The 24181-nt window shown below is 51.6% G+C and overlaps 1 protein-coding gene across 1 annotated transcript in view; it reads left to right on the forward strand.

Moving 5' to 3' along the window:
• PHF24 (PHD finger protein 24) overlaps window positions 1-18193 on the forward strand; it is a 40838-nt gene extending 22645 nt beyond the window's left edge. Inside the window, exons 2-8 of the mRNA XM_081929923.1 lie at window positions 4132-4507; window positions 6658-6843; window positions 7168-7246; window positions 9120-9310; window positions 9552-9718; window positions 10782-10874; window positions 14368-18193. Of these exons, the coding sequence (XP_081786049.1) occupies window positions 4136-4507; window positions 6658-6843; window positions 7168-7246; window positions 9120-9310; window positions 9552-9718; window positions 10782-10874; window positions 14368-14467 (1188 nt within the window). The 5' untranslated portion in view covers window positions 4132-4135 and the 3' untranslated portion in view covers window positions 14468-18193. The remainder of the gene's footprint in view (window positions 1-4131; window positions 4508-6657; window positions 6844-7167; window positions 7247-9119; window positions 9311-9551; window positions 9719-10781; window positions 10875-14367) is intronic.
• Window positions 18194-24181: the final 5988 nt, after the last annotated feature.

The following is a 24181-nucleotide window of genomic DNA, read 5'->3' on the forward strand; positions in this document are numbered from 1 at the left end:
ACTCAGGGCTGATTTCCTTCAGAATGGAGAGGTTGGATCTTCTTGCAGTCCATTGGACTATCAAGAGTCTCCTCCAGCACCATAATTCACCAGAATTCACCCTATTTCATAGAACCATAGAATTGTAGAATTGAAAGGGATTCCCGAGGGGCATCTAGTCCCACCCCGTGCCCTGCAGGAATCCTGCCCACAGCCATCCCTGGTGGGCTCAAAACCCCAACCTTCTGGCTAACTGCCAGATGCGCTGAGCCATTGCACCACCAGAAGGACAGAACTTATTTTCTGGTATCCCAAAGATCATTGTCCTTGTTTTGTCCATGCCCCACACCCCCTGGCCTTGGAATGGGGGGGAGAAAAGAACAGAAGTCCATGTCATGTCCAGTTCGTGACTAAATTAGAAGTAAAAAGACCCAAAGGGGGGGGATGAGACTGGGACAGGCTTGTAGCATGTGTCTGGAGGGGGAAAGGGGAGACACTTGCCCCACTGAATGACCCATAATAACTGGAGGATCCATCCTAACCAGAGAGCCAGTGTGGCATAATGGTTGCTGGACTAGGGTGTGGGAGACCAGTGTTCGAATCCCCACTTGCAAAGAAGCTCACTTGCTGTAGGAATAATGGAGGACGACAGGAGGTTGGATGCAGGTGAGCTGTGCAGAAGCACGCTGGCAAGCATCCTCCAAGACAAGCTGCCGGCCAGCTCTGTAGAGGCTCCTTTTATTAGCACAATATTCAAAACCAGTCAGATACATTTTGGACTGTGAACTTTATACATCCTCCAATCCCAAGATCGTGGGATGGTACAAAGTTATTTTGGTACCTGTTTCCACCACGTCATTTTCCCCTTGCACAATGTATGACAAAGGAAACAAAGGTCATGATGTTCAGACAGCTGTGGCTTTGTCTGAGGGCGGAAGTGTGCTCCACACCCGACAATCGTTCCTTCAACTTGGTAGCTTTGGGGGCAAGTCACTGTCTCCTAGCCTAACCTACCTCACAGGGTTGTTGTGGGGATTGAAAAAGGAGAGGGAGAGCCACTCTGAGCCCAGTTTTGGCTGGGGAGGGTGGTGTATAAATTATTATTATTATTATTGTCAGGACTGCCTCCAGGTCCCAGCTCACAGAGGACCAACGCCCAGTTGATTTAATGTACAAAAGTCTTTATTGAAGTTTAGTTTCCATTTCAAACCCCAGAGCGTGCAGCCCTACGTCTTGACTTCAGATCGGCGAAGTCCCCTCTGAATCACTACCCCTTCCACACCAGTTTAAGATCCTAGCCCGGCTCCACCTCCTGCGCTGTTCCTTCCTCCGCTGGGTCCTTCTGCCCCCTGGGGTTTCCTCCTTCCTGGACTCTTCTGACGCTGACCCTCCTGAGTCTTGCCCTTCCTTCCGGCGGGCTTTAGGACCTGGCTCCCCATCCGGGCTACCTGCTGTGCCGCTCGCCTGTACATTTGAACTTGGCGCGCGCGCCCAGCCGGTAACCTTCCTCCTGACCGTTCCCCCGCTCTCCGATGTGGGCATGGTCAACCCTGACTCATCTCCTCTCGCTGGTGGCGAGAACACTGTTCCCGATTCCTGGGACTCCTCCCCCCTACTGTGCTCTGGTGGGGAAGCTGGTCCTGATTTCCAGCTGCTGCTCAAGGAGTCCCCGCTGGCCCCTTCCTTCTGGGGCTTCCCCTTTGGCACCCCCCTCGCCCTGGCCATGAGCGCTCCCTTCTGTGAGTCTTCCGATTCGCTGGTGAGACTCGAGGAATCTCTCTGGCCACTGTCACTGCCTACTCCCCCCTCGGATTCCTCCTCCTCGCTCTCCATTTGCTCCCTCTCCTGTGTCTCTGCTCCTGAACCCCTGACAATTATTATTATTATTATTATTATTATTGGCATCTTGAGCTCCATGGAGGGGAAAGTGCAATAAATAAATTGGATTGATTTATAAATTGCTTTCATTTAGAAAACCAAGTCTCTAGGCTTTGGGGCATTCGAGGTACAGGGAAGAACATTCGGCCACAATTCTGCCCAGTCGTTTAGTGAGAAACTAGACTTGCCCCCACCTTTCGGAATTTTTCATAAAAGAATAGAGTCACGGCAATGCTCAGGTCTTTTGAAAGCAAAGACAGTGATTTTGGCAAAAAGGAAAACAGGTTAGGGTGATGCTGCTATTGTCTGGAGAAGGAACTCCTTGTTTCCTTTTTAAGGCGTTTGTTTGTTTGTTTGTTTGTTTGTTTGTTTGTTTGTTTGTTTCAAGAAGTAAAGAACATGAGATGATGGCAGCGCTGAGCAGAGAATATCTCAGGGCCTGCATTGTCCTCTGGATTCGGAGGTGACCTCTAAGGCCACAGGGACGGGAAGTTGCAAAAGAGCAAGCCTTGCTGTAGGGAATTGCCTTGCCAGGAAGATAAGACCTTGCAGGGAGACATCAGCTGGGCTGCTTCAGTAACAAGCAAGACCCTGGTGGCACCTGCAAGACTAGCAGATGACTGCGGCCTCAGATTTTGCGGATAAGAGTCGCCTTCAGCCGATTGGAAAGGAGATTTAAATCCGCTAAGTCTTTAAAATGCCAGAAGACTCCCTTGTGTTGGGATAATGGGGACAGGCACTGGACTATGACTGAAGGCAGCTGCTGATATATCTTTATAGACTCATAGAATTCTAGAGCTGGAAAGGACCCCAAGGAATCACAAATGATAGCTTGCTGGATGCAAAGGGAACTCTGCAACCAGTATCCGAGGCCCGATTCTGCTATCTGGTGTTTTCCACTGAAAGAGAGCGTGATAATGTAAAAAGAGTCTTCTGGATCAGGCCAATGGCCCACCTAGTCCAGCATCCTGCTCTCACAGCACTCAGCCAGCTCTTTGGCCCCACTGGAATATTAAGAATGGCACACCTGGAAGGTACCCAGGGGTCATCTAGTCCAGTGTTTCCCAACCTTGTGCCTCCAGCTGTTTTTGAACTACAATTCCCATCATCCCTGACTAGCAAGACCAGTGGCAAGGGATGATGGGAATTGTAGTCCAAAAACAGCTGGAGGCACAAGGTTGGGAAACACTGATTCTAGTCCAACCCGCTTCAGTGCAGAAATTACAGCTACAGAATCCCTGACAGATAGCCACCCAACCTCCATTTAAAAAGGAGAGACTACCACCTTCTGAGATAATCCATTTGTGACTCTTAATCTCAAGGTCATGGGTTCGAGTCCCACACTGGGCAAAAGATTTCTGTGTTGCAGGGGGTTGGACTAGATGACCCTGATGGTCCCTTCCAACTTTAGGATTTCTGGGACTGGGGTATGGAGGCAGTGATATCCTCCGCCTCTTCCCCCCAGAGGAGCCTGCATGTACAGCTGCCCCACCTCTCTCCCACAGTAACCCACCTTTCTGCTGGGTGAAATAAATAAATGAAGGTCTTATATATATAATAAATGTTCATAAACGTACCAAGCAAACATGTACATAAATGTATAAACCACATGTCTGAAGCAGCACAGGAAAATAGTCCTGGAACCATTTTGGCTCCCAAACTGACCAAATGGAAAAGCTTCCCCATTGTCTTTTCATTCACAAATCCTGTCTTAAGGGTATGTCTGTCTGTGTATGAATAGGGTGAACCTGTGACCTGGCTCAGGAACTAAGTATTTATCATTACAAAAGACTGGGCAGGCTCCCCAGGGTATCCAATCAAGTGAGCATTAATAGGTAACCTGCCAGACAGGAGGTAAACAACACACTCAGATTTCTGCTGTAGACCACCCCTTCTGTGATGTATGTATGATGTTTCTGGGGGTGGTCTTGGACTCCAAGGCGGGCAATTTAAAATGTCTATATAAGGGCGGGCACACCTTTGATCTGGGTCCTCCTCCTTTCCTGCATGTGAGGGGAGCACCCTGTTGCAACAGTTCAATAAAGATCAGGCTTACTAGCTGTTTTGCTTCTCAATATTCTCTGCTTGGCCTCTGTTATTTTCTCCTACCGATGGAGAACCTGCAAAGGACTCTGAAAGAGCCCTTGTGTCCCCCATAAGGGAATAAGGGCAGATTTTCATTTATTACATGGGTGGGCGAGCTCTTCCCCTGCTAGCCCCTCTCACAGAACCCTAATTGGTACCACCCCCTTCTCACGGCTGCCTCTCTTTCAGAGCCATGGGGGTGCTGATGTCCAGGCGGCAGACCGTGGAGCAGGTCCAGAAGGTCACCCTGGCCGTGTCGGCCTTCAAGGACGGGCTGCGAGAACGCAAGTCGGAGGGCAGCACCAGCCGGAGGGGCACCATAGAGGACACGGTGCAGGAGCTCAGAGAAGAGGAGGCGTCGGAAGCAGGGTCTTCGGCGGGGCTCCAGCAGAAGGAGGAGAGCCGCTTCCGCAGGGCGGCCTGGGAGAGGCTGCGGGACGGGCGAGGGGTGGAGCCCGAAGAGTTTGACCGCACCACCTTCTTCACGCCGCCAGCCTTTGTGCGCCCCACACGGAGGGAGCAGGATGACGAGCCCATTGAGATCAGCCTGGAGCAGAGGGAGCAGGTGGGCACAAGATAAACCCCTGGAAGCGGGAGGGAGGGAGGAGAGACAGAAGCACCCTGGGCAGGGGCAAGAAAACCAGAGGGGGGTGGATTTAGATGAGCAGGAGAGGATATTTTACTTACTAATTATCCTTCCTCTTTTTCTCAAGGGTGTAAGAATGCAAACACCTATTTCAGCAGAGTAACACCACCATCTCTGGGCAGCTTATCTCTAGAAGCTTTTAGGACACGGTTGTGCAACTTTCTAGAGCAGTTTTACTATCCAAGGGTGTTTAGGCAGACTTGGGTCATCTTCTCCTGGTTCCTTCTTAACAAAGAAATCACTCTCAAACTGTTTAAGTGACCCAAGAAAATACAGTCATACCTCGTGTTGCATTTGCTTCAGGTTGAGCATTTTCAGGTTGCGTCCTGTGGCGATCCGGAAGTACCGGAAAGGGTTACTTCCGGGTTTTGCCGCTCACGCATGCGCAGACGCTAAAAATGACATCACGCTCATGCGCAGAAGCGGCAAATCGCAACCCACGCATGCACCGATGCAGGTTGCGTTCTGCTCAGGTTGTGAACGGGGCTCCGGAATGGATCCCATTCGCAACCAGAGGTACCACTGTATATACTTTACTCACTTAAAGGTCTTGCCAAGATTTAGCATATTCAGTGATGGAAATCAAGCAGGCGATAATCCTTAAAAGTTACAAACGTCCATAGTCCAGTTCAAAATGGAGGGCGCTCCCTGGAGGAGAGCTCACAGAGAACCCTGCCCATTCCAGGTAAGAAGAAGAAGGAGCAGCAACAGAAAGAAGATTAAGTTCCTTTTGTTCTCCCTTCTACCACAAAAGTTTAGAGGATATAACATCATAGGGTCACCTGCTTGTGACTTTCTAGCAATCATGCATTTGTGATTTGGCTGCAGATCCTCCCCTAGGAAGGGGCCCCCGATAAAAATAAAAAGAATTTATTATTTATACCCCTCCCATCTGGCTGGGTTTCCCCAGCCACTCTGGGCAGCTTCCAACAGAATATTAGAATAAAAGGTAAAGGGACCCATGACCATTAGGTCCAGTCGTGACCGACTCTGGGGTTGCAGCGCTCATCTGGCTTTACTGGCCAAGGGAGCCGGCATACAGCTTCCGGGTCATGTGGCCAGCAGGACTAAGCCGCTTCTGGCAAACCAGAGCAGCGCACGGAAATGCTGTTTACCTTCCCGCTGGAGCAGTACCTATTTATCTACTTGCACTTAACGTGCTTTTGAACTGCTAGGTTGGCAGGAGCAGGGACCGAGCAATGGGAGCTCACCCCGTCACAGGGATTCAAACCACCAACCTTTTGATCGGCAAGTCCTAGCCTCTGTGGTTTAACCCACAGCACCACCTGCGTCCCTAATATTAGAATACAAAACCTATTGAACATTAAAAGCTTCCCTAAACAAGGCTGCATCAGATATCTTCTAAAAGTCTGGTAGTTGTTTTTCTCTTTGACATCTGGTGGGAGGGTGTTCCACAGGGCTGGTGCCACTACCGAGAAGGCCCTCTGCCTGGTTCACTGTAATCTCCATTCTCGCAGGGAGGGAACCGCCAGAAGGCCCTCAGATCTGGACCTCAGTGTCCAGGTGGAACGATGGGGGTGGAGACACTCCTTCAGATATACTGGATTGAGGCTGTTTGGGGCTTTAAAGGTCAGCACCAACACTTTGAATTGTGCTCGGAAACGTACTGGGAACCAATGTAGGTCTTTCAAGACAGGTGTTATGTCGTCTCAGCGGCAGCTCCCAGTCACCAATCTAGCTGCTGCATTCTGGATTCGTTATAGTTTCCGGGTCACCTTCAAAGGTAGCCCCATGTAGAGCCCATTGCAGTAGTCCAAGCGAGAGATAACCAGAGCATGCACCACTCTGGCGAGACAGTCTGCGGGCAGGGAGGGTCAGCCTGCGTACCAGATGGAGCTGGGAGACAGCTGCCCTGGACCAAAGTCCAATTTCCTGCAATGCTGGAATCGCAGCTAAAGGATCCCCGGCAGATGCCCATCCCCCTCTGCTGCTGCCGACAATGCCATGGGTTCTCCTGAACTGAAGAGGGCATCTCGAGGGTGACCTCCTTCTCCTGGGGGTCCCTGCAGCTGCTCAGGGCTTCAGCCTTCCCTCCCCTCCCCACGCAGGTGACCAACGACGAGACGTGCGAGGTGTGCGAAGTGTGGACAGCGGACAGCCTCCTGCCCTGCCGCGTCTGCACGAGGGTCTACCACGACGGCTGCCTCCGCCGGATGGGCTTCCTGCCCCAGGACAACACCAGCGAGGTCATTGAGGCGGCCCATTCGGAGACCGGCTGGAGCTGCTACTCTTGCGTAAGCAGCGGGTGGGGGCCCTGGGGTGCTGGGGAAGGGGGAGGGAGACGTCTTGTGAAGAACTGGGGGTCCCTAGACTGAGGGGCAGTCACTTACCCTCCCCTTTCCAAGAGAGGACTGCACTCACGCAGAGAGGGAAATATAACCACGATTGTGAAAGGAAGCCTCCATGTCTGAAGGCAGTCTACCCTTGAGGATCATACACTGAAGGAGTGAGGGCATTGGGGAGGGGACTCTGAATCTGCAAATCCACCCAGGTGGGTCCTGGGAGCCTCCCAGCAACTGACTCGCCCTCTTTTCCTCCTTTCTTCCCCCCCACCCCAGGACAATCTCAACTTGCTCCTCACTGAGGAGGAGATGAGCAGCCTCTTCCAGTCTTTCCAGCAAGGCAAGGTCGCCCCAGGTAAGCCTCCTGCGGTCTGGACCCACACTCGACTCCTGGGCCATGCATCCATCCGTGCAAAGGTGAACAGGGGTGAAGAGAGGGACCCACATCAGCCGGTCTCTCGCCCCCTTCACCCAAACCGCACAAGCAGATTGCGCTTTGGACGGGGAATGCCTGGAGAGCAAGGAGTAGGGCCAGTGGCCATGATCCCACCACCACCAGGCCTTGCCTTCGCCATGACCTATCCTTGGGAGTCTTGCCTTTCATTGTGGGGGCAGGAGGCCACTCCAGACCTCCGTACCACCCCATGGAGGAAGGCGAAGCGATGGTGAGGGAGCCTGGTGGGCCGTGGTAGCAAGCGGAAGAGGAGGCTGCTGTGGGCAGGGGCTGGCTCTATAACTGAGTTGGGCAGAATGGGAAAGGGTGGCAGGTTGGGATCCGGGTCCTAGCTCACTTCCCTTGCTGGAGAGGCAATTGGTCGCCCCAAAAGGGGTCGCCAAACAACTCCACACCTGTTCTCTCGGCTGTGCTTTCTGCACCCTCCTGCCCCTAATTCAGCTGCTGGTGCATTCTCCTAAATTGCTGTTCTGCACATGCAGGGGTGGAGGAAGGGGGCGGGGGCTGCCCCAGGTGTCACCACTGAGGGGGGGTGAAAAAATGCCAGGTAGCATTCACCGTGGGGCCTGCAATGCGCCTGAGCCATGGGTCTCTCCTGGGAGTGGCACGGTAGCTTGGGGGCCCACAGGCTCCGCACTGCCCCAAACGGTCTGACCGCTGCTCCCCCCCCCCAGCTGTAAGGCAACTGAGTGGGAGGAGGCCCCACGGAGCGCCCTGCCCCAGCTTGCCTCGTCCCCGTGGGCTCCTGGCCCCACCCCAGGTGCCCAGTTGGCTTTCTCTGCCACTGCACACACGTCCTGCCCAGCCCTTCGGTAAGGGTGCATGAGAAACAAAACCTGATTGTTGATTGTAGGAATGAGACACATCCAAGAGGGAAGTTCGCTTCGGGTGGCAAAATGTATTTGGCCGGCCATGATTCTGGGGGTCTTGAGTGGGACTAGGTGTGTCGCTGGGTTCAAGGCTGAGGCCTCCCCTTAACTGGGGGCCCTCCTACTGAGAGGGTTCAGCAGCTGCAAAAAAGAGGGGCAAATTCCACGCTAGGGATCCTTAGGAAAGGAACTGAAATGAAAACTGGCTGTATCATAGCGCCATTATGGAAACCTGTGGTGCAACCGCATTTGGAGTACTGGGTCCAGTTCTGGTTGCCTCATCTCAAAAAGGATATTGCAGAGTTGGAGTTCAGAGAAGGGCAACAGAAACGGCTGAGAGGCTGAAGAAAGGTTGCAGCATTTGGGACTTTTTAGTTTAGAGAAAAGGCAGGCAAAAATGGACGTGGCAGATGTTTATAAAAATTATACATGGCATGGAGCGGGTGGACAGAGAAAAGTTCTTCTCCCTTCTCCCCACTAGAACTCTAGAACTCATGGACATGAATGTTGGAAGATTCAGCACAGAGAAAAGCAAGTCCTTCTTCACACAGCGCCTAGTTAAACTGTGGAACTCCCTGCCACAGTGATGGCCCCCAAACTAGATGGCTTTTAAAAAAAGGATTTGGCAAATGCATGTAGAGGGCTCTCAGTGACTGCTCTGCCTCCACAAGCTGGAGGAAGCAAGGCATCTGAATCCCAGCTGCCGTAAACCCCTTGGATCCTGCTTGCTGGTTTCCTGCAGGCTCCGTGAGAGCAGGATGCTGGACTAGATGGGCCACTGGCCTGATCCTGCAGGCTCTTTTTGTATTCGTATGAGGGGAGCGTGGCAGCACTAACAGCTCAAGGGGTTAAGGCTCTGCAGAGAGAGAGCGGCCACTGACTCTTCCCATCTGGTGGCTCCACAGACAGTGCGCTGACCTTGAAGGTCTTCTTGGGCTACAAGCGGCTGTCGAACCAGCAGCCCAGCAGCGAGGAGCAGGAAGACCAGGACGCCCTGCAGTTTTCAGCGCTGGATCCAGAGAAGAAAGGCCGCATCGAATGGGTGGATTTCCTCTCCCACGAGTCCGTCCTGCAGCTGCAGAGATCACGGACACAGGTGGGTGAAGGTGACTCCAATGAGGAACCTAGGAAGGTGCCTTCTGTTGAGTCACTCAGTCCACGGGTGCCTCCAGCCCAGCTGGCAGCAACTCTCTGAGGCCTGGCAAGACATTGCATCACTCCTGAGCACTGTGGTGGCCAGTTCACGAGTGCAAAACCCCTTCCACGCCCCTCACAGCCAAAGCCCCTTCGAAGACGTTGCTCTAATCACACGCTCCTCCTCTGCTTCCCCCCCACAGAACGCCCTGCTGCGCCTGCTGACGGGCAAGGAGAGAGAGCGGGCACGATCCGCTTTCTTGTCGCTGGACCAGCACGGGGACGGGCTCATCAGCGAGGCAGAGAGTCGGCGCAGCCAACACACGTGGTTCCGTAAGCGGCACAAGGAGGTGCCCTCTTGCAACGTCAGGTAAAGGTCCTCACCCACCCACTCTGAGCCACAGCCTCCCTGGCTTGGCTGGGAACCCTCCTGCATTTGCCACTGGGCACGTGGGCACATTTAAAGCCCTATGGGGCCTAGGACCCACGTACCTACGGGACCGCCTCTCCTGGTATGCCCCGCAGAGAGGTCCACAAATGACAACATTTGGGAGGTCCCAGGTCGCAAGGTGGTTACATTGGTTTCAACTAGGGCCAGGGCCTTTTCAGTGCTGGCCCCGACTTGGTGGAGCACTCTATCACAAGAGACCAGGGCCCTGCGGGACTTGACATCTTTCCGCAGGGCCTGCAAGACGGAGCTGTTCCACCTGGCCTTTGGTTTGGACTCAGTCTGACCCTTATGTTTCCCTCCCCTTATGGTCTTGATCTATGGGCCACTTTTTAAATGAGGCTGCATTTTAAATTGCATTTTAACCTGTATTTTAAATTGGTTCCCCCCCCCCAATTATGTTTTTACAGTCATACCTCATGTTACGTTTGCTTCAGGTTGAGCGTATTCAGGTTGCATCCTGCGACAACCCGGAAGTACCGGAAAGGGTTACTTCCTGGTTTCGCAGCTCGCACATGCGCAGAAGCGGTGGATCGCGACCCGCAGACATGGGTTGCGTTCCTTTCAGGTTGCAAACGGGCCTCTGGAACGGATCCCATTCACTACCAGAGGTACCACTGTACTATAATTTTACTGGTGTTAGCCGCCCTGAGCCTGGCTCTGGCCAGGGAGAGCGGGATAAAATAAAATTATTATTATTATTATTATTATTATTATTATTATTATTAAGCAGAAGCTCTTCCCCTTGGCCTGAGAATTCTGGGCATCTGCCTAGTTTTTCTCCAACCTGTTGGGAGCTTGGGGCACCTTTGCAAAGTCTTCTCAGCCTGGGGGAAGGGGCCAGGCCTCCCCCACCCTTGCAATGATCTTCGCAATGCCACAGGTGATCTTGGGGTGCAGTTTGTGGGGCACCTGTGGCCAGAGTCCTTCATCAGGCTGCTTGTTAGGGTGATGTAACCCTGGGGGTGCCCTTTGCTCCTTACAGCATCAGCCACGTGGGCCCCATCTCAGAGAGCAGCCCAGCCAGCAATGCAAGCCAGGACCAGGTGCTGTTGAATGCAGAGCCAGAGGAACCAAGGTAAGCAGGTCACCGGGCAGAGAAAGGTAGTCTGCCCTTAAAGGCCTCCGACAGAGTCCACAAGTTCAGAAGAAGCATGTGGCAGGGTCCAGCTAAGACTAGACTGTTTCAGATGAAGAAACCACTGCAGGTGCCTCACTGGCTGGGAATCTATAGAACTGTAGAGTGGGAAGGGACCCCCCCAGTGGCTATCTAGTCCAACCCCCTGAAATGCAGGAATTGCAGCTAAAGAATCCCTGACAGGTGGCCCTTCAGCCTCTACCACCTCCCAAGGGAGCCCATTCCACTGTCAACTGGCTCTTGCCGCCAGAAAGTTCTTCCTAATGTTTAGTCAGAATCTCCTTTCTTGTCATTTGAATCCACTGGTTCAGGGGATCCACTCAGGAGCAAGGGAAAACCACCTCGCTCCATCTTCCGTATGAGAGCCCTTCAGATATTTGAAGATGGCTATCATATCTCCTGGGATGCGGGTGGCGCTGTGGTCTAAACCACTGAGCCTAGGACCTGCCAATCAGAAGGTTGGTGGTTCGAATCCCTGTGACGGGGTGAGCTCCCGTTGCTCGGTCCCTGCCCCTGCCAACTTAGCAGTTCGAAAGCACCTCAAAGTGCAAGTAGATAAACAGGTACCGCTCATTGGGAAGGTAAACGGCATTTCCGTGCGCTGCTCTGGTTCGCCAGAAGCGGCTTAGTCATGCTGGCCACATGACCCGGAAGCTGTACGCCGGCTCCCTCGGCCAATAAAGCGAGATGAGCGCCACAACCCTAGAGTCGTCCACGACTGGACCTAATGGTCAGGGGTCCCTTTACCTATCATATCTCCTCTCAGTCTTCTATTCTACAGGCTAAACATTCCCAACTCCTTCAGCCATTCCTCATCAGGCTTGGTTCCAGACTCTGGGGCGGCACCCAGGACTTATCCTCTGTCTGTGGGTCACATACTGGTTCTGGAGCTCAGGAAGCCTGGATTATGTTCTCCAGTCTTTGAGCAATTCTCTGCAGGCACCCCGGGTTCTTCCCCTGATCCCTCCTCACATAGTAACCTAAAAGCCTGCAGGATCAGGCCACAGGCTACCTAATCCAGCCTCTTCTTCTCACAATGGCCAGCCAGATGTCTGTGCAAAACCCACAAGCAGGAACCAGGCACAACTCTCTCCTCCTGCTGTTTCAAGCAACTGGTATTCGGAAGCATCGCTGCCGCCAACTCCTGCCTCAGTTTCCACCGACGTAATGTCACTCCTGACTTTCCTAAATGTTGGAGAGATGTGCCAACACTTGCAATATCGCTCTGCCTCATTAGGAGCCACGCTCAGGCTCCCGGGTTTCCATGGCGACTGTTGGCAGCAAGGCAAACCCTAAGCATCCTTCCAGTTTGGGGGGAGATGACTCCCGGTTCGGGTGGGGAGTGGTGGGCGAGAGGGAGAAGCGCAGCTGGGAGGGGGGCTGCTTGTGAGCCGAGGCCTTGGTGGGATCCAAAATGAGATGGAAGCCATCCTGCAACGACACGTTTCTCCAGCCATCTGCCTGGTTCTGCCATCGCCGTGTCTCTCGCCAGGCCTGCCTGCCAACGTACTGTCACTCAGGCCTGGAGCAGATTGGCATAAGAGCAAAGGCAGGCATCTCTGGCTGCTCCCCAGGCCCTTGACAGATGGATGGGCAAGCAAACTTGACTCTCAAGAACCGCTCCTCCCTGGAGTAGGGCGAGGTAGTCAAGTACAATAAGACTGTGTGGTCTAATGGTTAGAGTAGCTCAGGTGCTTAGAGCCTGGAGCTGATGACATCAACATTGCGGGTTCAATCCCCATACGGGTCAGCTGCACATTCCTGCATTGCAAGGGGTTGGACTAGATGATCCTCAGAGTCCCTTCCAACCTAATCCTATGATTGATTCTATGAGTACAGAACCTGGGAGAGACCAGGGTTCGAATCACCATTCAGCCACATAACGCTGGCTCACTTGGGCCAGGCACCACCTCTCACCCTGCCTACCTCTCAGGGTTGTCGTGAGGGTCAGATGGGAAGGCAGAGAACCGCGTGTGCCACCTTGAACCCTCTGAAGGGAAAGTGGGTGAAAGTGGAAGAGTAATTTAATAGCAACTCTCTGCTTGCTGAGACCAGAGTCAAGGGAGAGGGGGAAGGCGGGACTGGGATGATGGGGGCGGGGAGGAAATGGGAAGAGGAAAAAGAGGAGGGGAGACAAGGGCTGGCTGAGAAGCCAGTGGCCACACATCTCCCTCCCCAGGGAGCTTAAGGTGCCCCACGTTGCTGGGGGATTTCATTATTATTATTATTATTATTATTATTATTATTATTATTATTATTATATTGTCTTTCTGCCCCACCTTTTCCTCCAAGGAGCTCAAGGTGGGGCAGACATGGTTCTCCCCATCCTCACATTTTTCTCCTCCTCCTCCTCCTCCTTCTTCCTCTTCTTCTTCTGCGATCACTCATAGCCAATAAGATTGTCTTCCATAAACACGGATTTAACAATGAGTCCGTAAGTGACCATGGAGACCAATTCTAGCACAGATAACAATGGCTCTCAAAGTGACCCATCCACAGTGGGATCAGGTGTTAAACAGGGTTCTGTCATTGCCCCAACTCTATTCATTATTTTCATTGCCATGATCCTGCACTTTGTCGAAGGGAAACTCCCCACCACCCTCACAGAATCCCCCCACAACAACCCTGGGAGGTAGGTAAGGCTGAGAGGCAGTGAGTGGCCCAGGGCCACCCAGTGAGCTTCACAGCCAAGGGGGCAGGACCCCTTGCCCCACACCAGTTACGTCACGCAATCGTGGCTTTGGCTTTCTCTAGGAGGTCAGCACTGGACTCTCCGCCCTGGGGGGCAAGCTGGCTTGCTGGGCTGCCTCATGCCCAAGCTCCTTTTCATTCTGTGCCAGCCAAGCCGCTGGCTCAGCCTTCCCCATGCCTGGCAAGTATGTTGGACTACAACTCCCATCATCTCCGGCATCATATAGCCATGCTATATGGGAAAAAATTATTGGTTTCCATATTTATCACATAGAAAAAAAGAAAACATTACAAAACACACAACAAGAAAAAAGGGGGAAAGAAAAGCACACAAAACAAAATTCTTACTTAAAATCTCTAATTCTCATGATAGCTGACTTCCTCAAATCTCCTCTATCAGAATTTCATTATAACCCCTGTATAGCAGTTCTCCAAATTCATATTTCTAATAATATTCACTCCTTTCATTTACTATCCTCCTCTCTTTTATTAATATTCTAATCCTTAATATTTACTGCCACATATTCTTATTCTACCCCTAAGCCTATTTGTTACTTCCAAGATTTTTATAAGTATCTTGTATCACAATACTTAGCTAATATTCTTTAAATTTCTTCTGGGAGCTGTCTTTGAGAACTGCCAGAGGTTCCAGGCCAGGGGAAGGCTAAGCCTTGCTCTTGGGCCGGCATCTGTTGGGGGCTCCATCCTGCTAAGCTTTTCCCTCCCTCTCTTTCCTTCACAGCCGGACCATCAACTGGCCTGCTTTCCTGCGAGAGAGCACCATCTACATCCTCGCTGCCCGGCCCAACAGCCCTGCCATCCACCTGAAGCCATTGGCATAGGGGCACGCTTGGCAAGGGGGGAGGCGGTCAGAGACAAACAGACTTGCCCTCCTGGGAAGAGCAGGAAAGTCTCCACGATCCTGCCAAGCCATCTGGATTGACACGGGCAAAACTTCTTGATTGCTGGAGCAGCCAAACGACAGAAGCCAGAAAACAGCCAGGAGATTGGTGATGATGGAGGGCAAAGCATTTGGCCCCTTTGCCCATCACTTCCCTCCCCTCACTCCCTCCTCTGAATCACTCCCCACACACCCACAGAGACCTATAGGCAGGACCCTGGCTGCATCATTGGGCAGGGACACCCCCTTTTTATCAATCGGTTTAAAATGCAGACATTGCACTTCCAGGTTGGCCAGTTCATAAAACAGTTCAGATCCTCCAGCTGCACCTCGCAGCTCCTGCTTAGAGCCAAAAGAAAACTCAAGTGTTCCTCAGCCTTCTCATTATCCAGCAGGCACGGCCAAAGAGCTTGTGCATCGCAGCCAGGTTCCAGGGTTCCTGGGCATCTGCTCCTCTCAGCACCTTCCTGAATGGCCAGTGACAAAATGAAAGCCTCAGCATTGGGCTCCTGGTCAAGAAATCACAGAATCATAGAATTGTAGGCTTGGGACCCCCAAGGGTCATCCAAACCAACCCCCCACAAAGTCCCCTGTTGCATTCTAGTTTGTTATTAGCTATTGCAAGGGGAGGGGAGGAACCAGCTACAGGCAGAGGAAACACTCATTTTTCAATAGGGAGGGAGGAAATCTGTTCAGTTCCTGTTCAGTTGAACTTGCCTGGCTTTCCTAGACAATATGAGGAATCAAAAGACAGCTGTTCCTCCAAATTCACACTTCTCTGAATTTTTGCCATGCAGTTCTCCAGCCACGTAATATGCGCAGGCAGGCTGATGCTGATGAAATTTCATGAGGACGCCTGAAAGTCAACAATTCTCAAACTTCTCTTGAAATGTGTCGAACCAAACTGAAGATTGGAAAAACGAGAAAATGAGAGAAACTGGAAATGACAACTTGGCCCTTGCGGAGCTGAGAGAGTGCCAAGCTCATGGGCTGCCTGCAGGATCTTGCCCTTTCACCTCTCAGTAGTGGCCTTTGCAAACTGCAAATGGAAGTGCTAGCTAGACAGAGCACTAGCTCATCGCTACAAAATAGAATCATTTGCCAGACCCAAATCTCCACTCTTTGTCCAGCACCACCCTGCCAAATTGTCATATTTACAGACACTGCTGTGGATCCTGGCTCCTAAGGACCTGGAACCCTGCAAGGGGAATTCCACAAAGACCTATTTCTGCATCTCTAGGAGATGACCCCAGGAAGAGGGTGCACACTTCAGCAGAACAGGGAGAAGCTACCTTCTGGCCAAGGCTGAACATGCTTCCCCTGTCCTTTTTTGAGTGGTTTCTACTCCCATGAAGGCTCCCGATAGCTCAGCCTGGAGAACAGAGTGAAGAATACATGAACCACCTGGGATATGGGTCCATCAGGCTGAGGGTCCATCTAGCGGCGATGCCCATTGGTGCCCATTGGGACTGGTAGGGCAGGACGCAGGAAGACAGGTGGTGCCAGAGGTGACTGATTCCAGTTCTACAGGGGCAACTCTAAGATGAAGAGGGAGGAAGCTGGCAGGTTGCGCCTGCTCCCCAGAGGGGTTGTAAGTAAGAACAGAAGGCAGGTGGAGCCTCCATGTATTTTCCGCTCTTGTACTCCATTAACTTAGAGCAGCTAGTGGCCTCTGGGGAAACCTTACAAGAGACCATCCTGCCCTGTCCTCTGCTTTTACCTCCAATGAAGGAGCTTCCATCACCTCCTGAGGAAGCCCACTCCACTGTCAAGGAGTGGGCTTCCTGATGTTGAGTCGGAATCTCCTTTCCTGTCTCTTGATTCCATCCGTTCTGGTCCTCCCCTCCAGACCAGGAGAAAACAAGCTTGCTCCATCCTCCATGTGACAGCCCTTGAGATATTTGAAGATGACTATCCTGTTTCCTCTCAGTCTCCTCTTTTCCAGGCTAAACATACCCAGCTCCTTCAACCATTCCTCATCAGGCCTGGTTTCCAGACCCTTAATCACCTTGGTTGCCCTGCTCTACATACCTTCCAGCTTGTCAACATCCTTCTTAAATTGTGGTGCCCAGAGTTGGACACAGGACTCCAGGGGTGGCCTGATCTGACCGAGGCAGAATAGGACAGGGACTTCCCTTGACCTGAACACTAGACTTCTGTAGATGCAGCCTAGAACAGCATTCGCTTTTTCTGCTGCTGCATCATGTTGTTGACTCACTGTTGGCTGTTCCTATTTAACTCGGCCTCAATCCTTGGCCGTGCAAGACCGGAAGAAGGGTCCTGCTGGATCCCTGCCAAGTGAGAGCCAGTGTGCATTGCACTTCAGTGGCTGGTCAGGTGACCTGGCCCTTCCCCACCCCTTCACACAGCAGCCAAGTCAGGCTTACTAGCATGGGCAGAGACTTGCAGCAAGAACACAACATGGCTTGTAGATTACAGCGGAAGAGCAATGGCTGAATAGCGCCAGGAAGGAGCCTGGGAGAGACCTCCCCCCTCTGGGGAGCGGTCTTGCAAGGGCTTTAAACCAACCCAGTCTCCCCACCCACTTGGAGAAATGTGCTGTACCTTGGGGAAAGCAAGACAGCTGGTCAGCCTTGGCCCCCATCCCACCCTCTTTCACCCTCTGCCAAAGCAACTGCACCCACTTATCCAACACGCACAGTGGCCAGGATTTCCCATCCTTTTGCGATGAGCATCTGCCCTGTATTTTGGTGATGCCCCTCTCACGTTCCTGTTGTCCCAGGCCAACTCACCTGAATCCCCCCAGCACCCAGACATGGCCAGGGGCATGAAACCCCTCAAGGTGTCTGCCTCTCTCCCTTCCATCTTCAGAAGAGCGGCTGGCTGCAGCTGGATCAAGCCAAAGGGGCCCCATCTAGTCCCACATCGTCCTCCCATAGCGACCAACCAGATGCCCATTACAGGAAGCCCAGCGGAAGGGACAGAGGCTGATGGCTTCTAATCCTGGAGGTGATCTATATACAGGGTGGGGAACTATCAGGACTGGTGGCCATCAATTGCCTTATCCTCCATTCATTTGCTCAGCCTGCTTTCAAGGCCACCCAAGTGGGCGGCCATTGCTGCATCTTGTGGTAGCCAAATCCATGGTTTAACTTTTGTGTTGTGTGAAGAAGTCTTTCTTGTCTGAACTCAACGCCCTCCAGTTTTGTTGAATGGAGAGCCCCCGTTGGGTTCCAGTATTGGGAGAGAGGGTCTCCCACAGGGAGTGGCTGCAGAGGAGGCCCCTCTGCACTTGACGGAACAGAAGGTGGCAACTCAGACTTTGCCACGGTTGCCCAGCAGAGCCTCCCCGAGCCAGAGCAGGCCAGGTCAACTGGAGGGGATGGCCTCACCTTAGGATAGGAATCGGCCATGTTGCACATAATGCATCCCAGAGAGGTAGCCATATTGGTCAAAGCCAAAGGACCAGCCAAACATGTGCAGTGCAGATGTACAGCTCTCAAGTTGCACAGAACTTGTTTCTTAAACTCGTTCCATAATCTTTAGGGGGCCTTTTTCAGAGGACTCTGCAAAGATGAGTAAACCCATGAGCAGGACTGCAGGAAGTCTAGACTCCTCTCTCTTCCTTTGCCCTCCCACTGCTCCTGCTCAGTTCTGTACCAAGGAAACCCAAATTCTGTGATCTGAATAAATGATGTACATTGAGCACGTTTGGTTTTTGCATAGTTTTTCCTGATTTTTGCAATGTTATTCTGGGGGTTGAACCATTAAGCCAGGGGTTTTTTGCACAATTTATTCTGGTGGGGCTGGGTGGGGTAGGAGCCACCCAAAACTTTGACCCACCACCAAAAATCCTCTCCCTCCCTCCCCCCCTCCCTCCTCCAGCTTCTGGGATTTCACTCATCATGGCCCAATATCTTTTCAGTCTCATCTCCTTGCCATGAGGCCTAGAAACTTGGCATCGGAGGGTAAACTTGAAAGCTAACATTTTGGACACTGATATTTGGAGGAGATAGAGAACCATTGTTCTGAAGTGTGTGCGGTTTGCATGCAGGTCTGTGATTCTCACATGCAATCCTTACACCTGGTGCTAGGCAACTCTGACGTTGAGACATGGACAGACACACGGTGCAATTGTGACCTCTGCCCATGGGAGCAGAATATGCACCCCACTCCAGTCCAGACTGATGTGATTTCCCCCTCAAGGATCTTCCACAATGGGTCCCACCTTCAGACTCCCTCCAAAGCTTTTTGCCAGCTCCTGACCACCATCCTCCCGACGGCAGCTCTGCACCACCGCATCAATGTGCGTCCCACGCCATTGCTCATCGCTTGATGACTCACAGCCGAATGTGTGAACTGGCCCCCATGGGGCAGCCTCCTTGCGTCTGAGGTGATGATGGGTGCCAGGGAAGCTCTGTCTGAGGCGGTGGCATTGTCATGATTCATTCACACATTCATGTCGTCGCCGTCATCCTCTGGTGAGGAACATGCATGTGCAATGCCAGCCTGTGTCCACAAAGAACTTGACACTCCCCTCTCTGCCAGCAGACAGAGCTGGGAATGGTTCTGGAAGTGGATGAGTTGAATATTACTTCAAGGCGGGTGGTGGGACATGGGTGGCTGGCTGGGGGTGCAGGACAGGTTGCGAGCGAGCAAGCGAGCGCACACACACACACACCATCTCAGCATCTGCCACCTGAGGCAGCTGCCTAACAGCAGGACTGGCCCACAACCCCTCCTGCTGCAAGGGTGGAGAGCACCCAAAGCAAGCATGGGAAAGCTGAGAACTTCGAATGAGGCCCTCTGACCATCTTCATGTGGCCCTTGGGAGCCACCCTCATCTGGTGTTTTTGTTTGGCTATATCGAATTCAGGCACAGCCGGAGCTGGAAACAGCTCGGTCGGCTCCCCTTCTTCCACCGGGAAACCAGATTTCTTCCCTGACATCCCATGTCACGTGCTCAGGACCAGGGCTTTTGTTCTTAAAAAAGGAAAATGTTTAGGGGTGCTCTCATTTTCCTACTCATATTGAAATACCACCCTGCAATGAGGCCAAACTTAGATTCACAAAATGTTTCGGGGTATGCGTACCCCGGGGGGGGAGCACTACTCAGGACTGAAAGGGAGCTTCTGGTTTGACCGGCCGGCACCAAAGCCTTCGATCAAGAAGCCCGACCATTGAGGGCACCAGGAAGGCAGCCTCGTCCATCACGGCCCGCCAGGGACTCTCAAGCGCTGCAGAAGATGCGTCAATATTTCAACAGCGACCTTTGTGAGAAGGCACTTCAGAGAGGCAGGATAATATAGGGCAGCTCCCCCAGCTAGAAAAAGACTTTGCAGCAGATGTCTGGAGAAGGAACGTAAAAATTAACATCCAGCAGAAGCAGTACTGAGCAGATTCTAGCCTGAATGCATGGCTTTGCAATTCAGAAAGTGGTTTTTCCAGAGGAATGCAGAACACCAGGGATTAGGTTTTGGAGAACAACTGACCTGCCAAGGGGTTATTGGTCGAGATGTGGGCCTCTTTCTCCTTTCGGATAGCGGCAGAGGTCTCCGCTCTGCCTTTGGTGACTGGGATGAAAGCTCACTCAAGTGGCAAAGGTTCCCCATGTCAACATTTGCTTGATTTCAGAGCAATATCGTGCCTATAACGTTACGTACAGTTTGAGGGGGAGGAAACGTCTTGTGGCAGCTTCAGGACTAACTCACTTATAGCAGCACAAGCTTTTGTGGCCTGTGGGGGTGTGAGGAAACAGCCTCTGGCTCAGTGGTCCCCAAACTTTTCCAGGGGCCCCTCCCCATGGGCCTATAGATTCATCCCCCATGCTTTGCACCGTACCCTATTAAAAAGCTTTATTCAGAAGAGCAGTTTGCATGACCCACTGAGCAAGATAATAAGGCAATAAAACCCAAAGCAGTAACAATTAATTGCATATTGATTCAAAATCCAATTAAAACCGTTCAGTCTAATTAATTTAACAAAACTGATGAACTCAACTCAGTGATGCCGGCTTTTCAGTCCAATAGTCATGGACACCTCTGGTGACCCCTGCCACCCCCTGCCACCCTCACCTCTTAGCGTGTCCCCCCCCACACACACACACCTGTAATCCCACTTCACCCCCCAATGGGTGGTTCCGCCCACTTTGGGAACCAGCTTATGCCATGATGCATTTGCTGGTTTTAGAGGCGCAATGAGCCTCCTTTTTGTCACTTTTGCTGCGAGAGCAACATGCCTCTCTCCTCCCTGCACCCATCCTGTGTGCCATGTTTCTGAAACGTCTCCTTTGTTACCTAGTCCTACACAATCACTCTCTCTTGTTGACTATGGTAATATCCTGCTTAATCGTATTCCTCTTGCTCAGCTCCAACCGATTATCGCTTCTCATCTTCTCACTTAATTCTCTGTGCATTAATCTGGTTACACCTCCGTACTTCCGCTCACCTTTCCCGCTATTGTTTCATGCTAATGAATTTAAACACTCCTAAGCTTTATTCTTGCTTTGTCTCTGTTCTCCACTGCAGGCCTCCCATTCATCTAACAAGCGCCTCTGCCCTCTCAGAGCGGGGAGCACCTGCTCTGCATGCAGAATCGTAGAATTGTAGGGCTGGGAGTGAAATAAAAAATTAAGGTCTTATATATATTATAAACATTCATATATGTACCAACCAGGCACACACATAGATATGTGGACCACACGTCTGGAGCAGCACAGGAAGACTGCCCTGAAACCATTTTGACTCCCAAACTGACCAAATGTTTTCTCTGCAAGGAGGGAGGGGGTGAGGGAACCTTCCCATTGTCTCAGGAATTGGGAAATCACCATCTCAAAGGAATGGCCAGACTACCAGGAAAGGCAATCAGATAAGGCATTATCAGATAACCTGGCAGACAGGAAAAACAACAACATTCAAATTTCTGTTGTAGACCACCTTTTCTGTGATGTAGGTATGATGTTTGTGGTGGGTGGTCTTGGGTTACACCCCTTCTGTGATGTATGTATGATGTATGGAGGGGTGGTCTTGGACTCCAGGGCGGGCAATTTAAAATGTCTATATACGGGCAGGCACACTTTGGTTCTGGGTTCCTCCTCCTTCTCCTGCGTGTGAGGGGAGCACCCTGTTGCAACAGTTCAATAAAGATCAGGCTTACTAGCAGCTTTGCTTCTCAATATTCTCTGGTTGGCCTCTGTTATTTTCTCCTACTGATGGAGAACCTACAAAGGACTCTATAAGGGCTCTTGTGTCCTCCATAAGGGAATAAGGGCAGATTTTGTTTATTACAGGAGGGACCCTGAGGGACATCCAGTCCAACCCCCTGCAATGAGGAACCTCCGCTAAAGCATCCATGACTGATGTCCCAGGTTCAGTCCTCAGCCTCGCCAGACAGAGGCAGGAAGAGACACCTTCCCTGCAATGCTGGAGAGCCATGGCTGCCAGCCAGTGTTGCCAGTCCTGGGCTAGAAGGTAGCATCCTCTGGGGACTCAGCCTCCCCTCCCTTGGCTCTCCTCTCCCGTCTGCTTGGCCTCTTTTGCCCCAGTGCAAAAAAACCCCACTTAGAACGGACTTCTCCCAGCTGGGTCTCCTCCAGATGTTTTGACCTACCAATCTTATTCCATCTGACCTGGCTGGACCTGATAGGTGCTGGAGACCGAAACATCTGGTGGGGGGAGAAGCCAGCCTGCGGTGGGATTTTTCTTAGGTCTGTTGTAAAGTGAGGCCAATGTCACCTGCTCCAGAATGCAACCTCTGGATCTCCAGACTTGTAAGAACCAGCTCAAGATCCAGAGGAGCCTGACGGCTGAAAAGGCAACTCCGGATAAGATGCAAGGAGGGTTCTGAGACACGCAGCAAAAGGGGGCTGAGTCAGTTGCGTTTCATGGACTGTGGCTGGATGAGAGATGGTGCAGCATTGGGGTGGCAGGAGATGGTTGGGTAAAGGAGGAGCAGCTGGAGAATGGATACTTTGCCTATACAGTCTGTGTCCTAATGGAAATGCTCTATCCAATTCCTTGGACTTCCTCCCATAATGTATTGCTGAATACAGTCTGACCAATTGGCAATTTGGGGGGAACCTCCATCCCTGAACCCCCCCCCCCAGAACTCTCTTGCAAGTGCCTCTCCAGATGTTCTATTTGACTTCTCTTTCCTGCATGCAGCCGATTTTGTTTTAAACGCCTTGCCTCTCAGCTAATATGTGGTCTCTTCTCCACCCCAATCTCCCCTCCTCTCCCTCTCGTTCTCTCTCTTAATAAACAGAGCCTTCAGCTAAAGTCCTGCTTATTTTCCTTCCTGCACAGCACCTAGGGGCACTTTTTGTTCATTTCCTCTAAGCAACATGATTATTTTGTTCCCTTAGGCTGGTGCCATAATGTGCAGCACTTTACGCAAAAGGCCACCATCTAGTGGTGATAAAGTACCATCTAGTGGCCACATGCAGAAGGTATTGTCACGCACAAAAATGCAGGAATTTGGATTTCCACTCACTACATGAACCTGGGCTAGTCAGTCACTCTCTAACCCACCTTGCAGGCTTATTGGGGGAAGCGAAATGGATGAATCATGTAACTTATTGGAGGCAGGGAGGGAACAAAAATGTAGTTTTTGTTAGGATATAGTTCTGTTCCATCTTAAAAGGGTACAGGCATGACTGTTGTGTGTCACATGCCTGTTTACTTCCAGCACAGTCTGCTGGGAACTTCCGTTTGTATATTGCTTTTGCTTTTAGCTGTTTTTGCTGGAGACGAAGGGAAACAGACATGTTTTTTCCTTTGTTCCTGCTGCTGAATAAAATGCTGCTTACACATGTCTCTGTCCGCCTCTTCTGCTTGGAGAAGATTTCCACACTCTGCTGACTGAGTGTGCACGGGTCTCTAAACGTATCTGAGGCTCATGTCGCTGGCGATGCTGTTCCAAGGGAGACCAGTGATCATCCGGCTGCCGGCCGGTGGCTTGAGCCAGCTGGGCCTGCCTGATGCCCCCATCTCCCCAGCAGTATCCCAACAGTTTTAACAAATGTTAAGCACCACAACCAGCATAATCCAAAAGATTGCTCTGTGACACAGAATGAATGGGCAGCTCTTCCCCTCCGCTCTGCAGCTGCTAGATAGGAGAACAAAAGTGGGAGGGGGCTGAGCTGGAAGCTGGAGACCCGCAGACCTGCTTGCTCTATGCTGGATCCAAAACTGACTAATATCTGTTGGGGTGTGGATCCTGTGAACTCCTCCCTCTTATGCTCAGGTTGTATATGTGTGTAAATAAAAGTGCAATATTTAAAATGCAGTCAAACCAACCATTCATGTTTTGCTAGACAGGCACATGATAGGAGCTGAAGTTCAGAGTTTTCCTGCAAATTTGCAAGAGGGAACTCAGAGACTCCCACTGTGCCCTGACAGGCAGAGGGCAAAGCTGTAGATACAGTATTCTCCTACCTTCCTAGGAACACACACTCTTTCCATGCTGCCAGCAACATGAGAACATCTGCCAAGTCTGAGCTCCACGCTCTGCCTACATTTTAAGCTAGACTTTGGTGTGCCTTTGTAACCGAACTACCATTTGAAGCCTGCCTGAGCAAAGATGCTGAATTTGTTGCTCTTCAGCAAGTATTCCAAGTGAGCAAATGTTCTTTTTACCTTTGTGAATATTGTTGAAAAGGGGGGAATATCAGGAGAATCCTGGATTACTTAAACTA

This window comes from Podarcis melisellensis (genome assembly GCF_964234715.1).
Source record: "Podarcis melisellensis genome assembly, chromosome: 11".
In the NCBI taxonomy this organism is placed as follows: Eukaryota; Metazoa; Chordata; class Lepidosauria; order Squamata; family Lacertidae; genus Podarcis; species Podarcis melisellensis.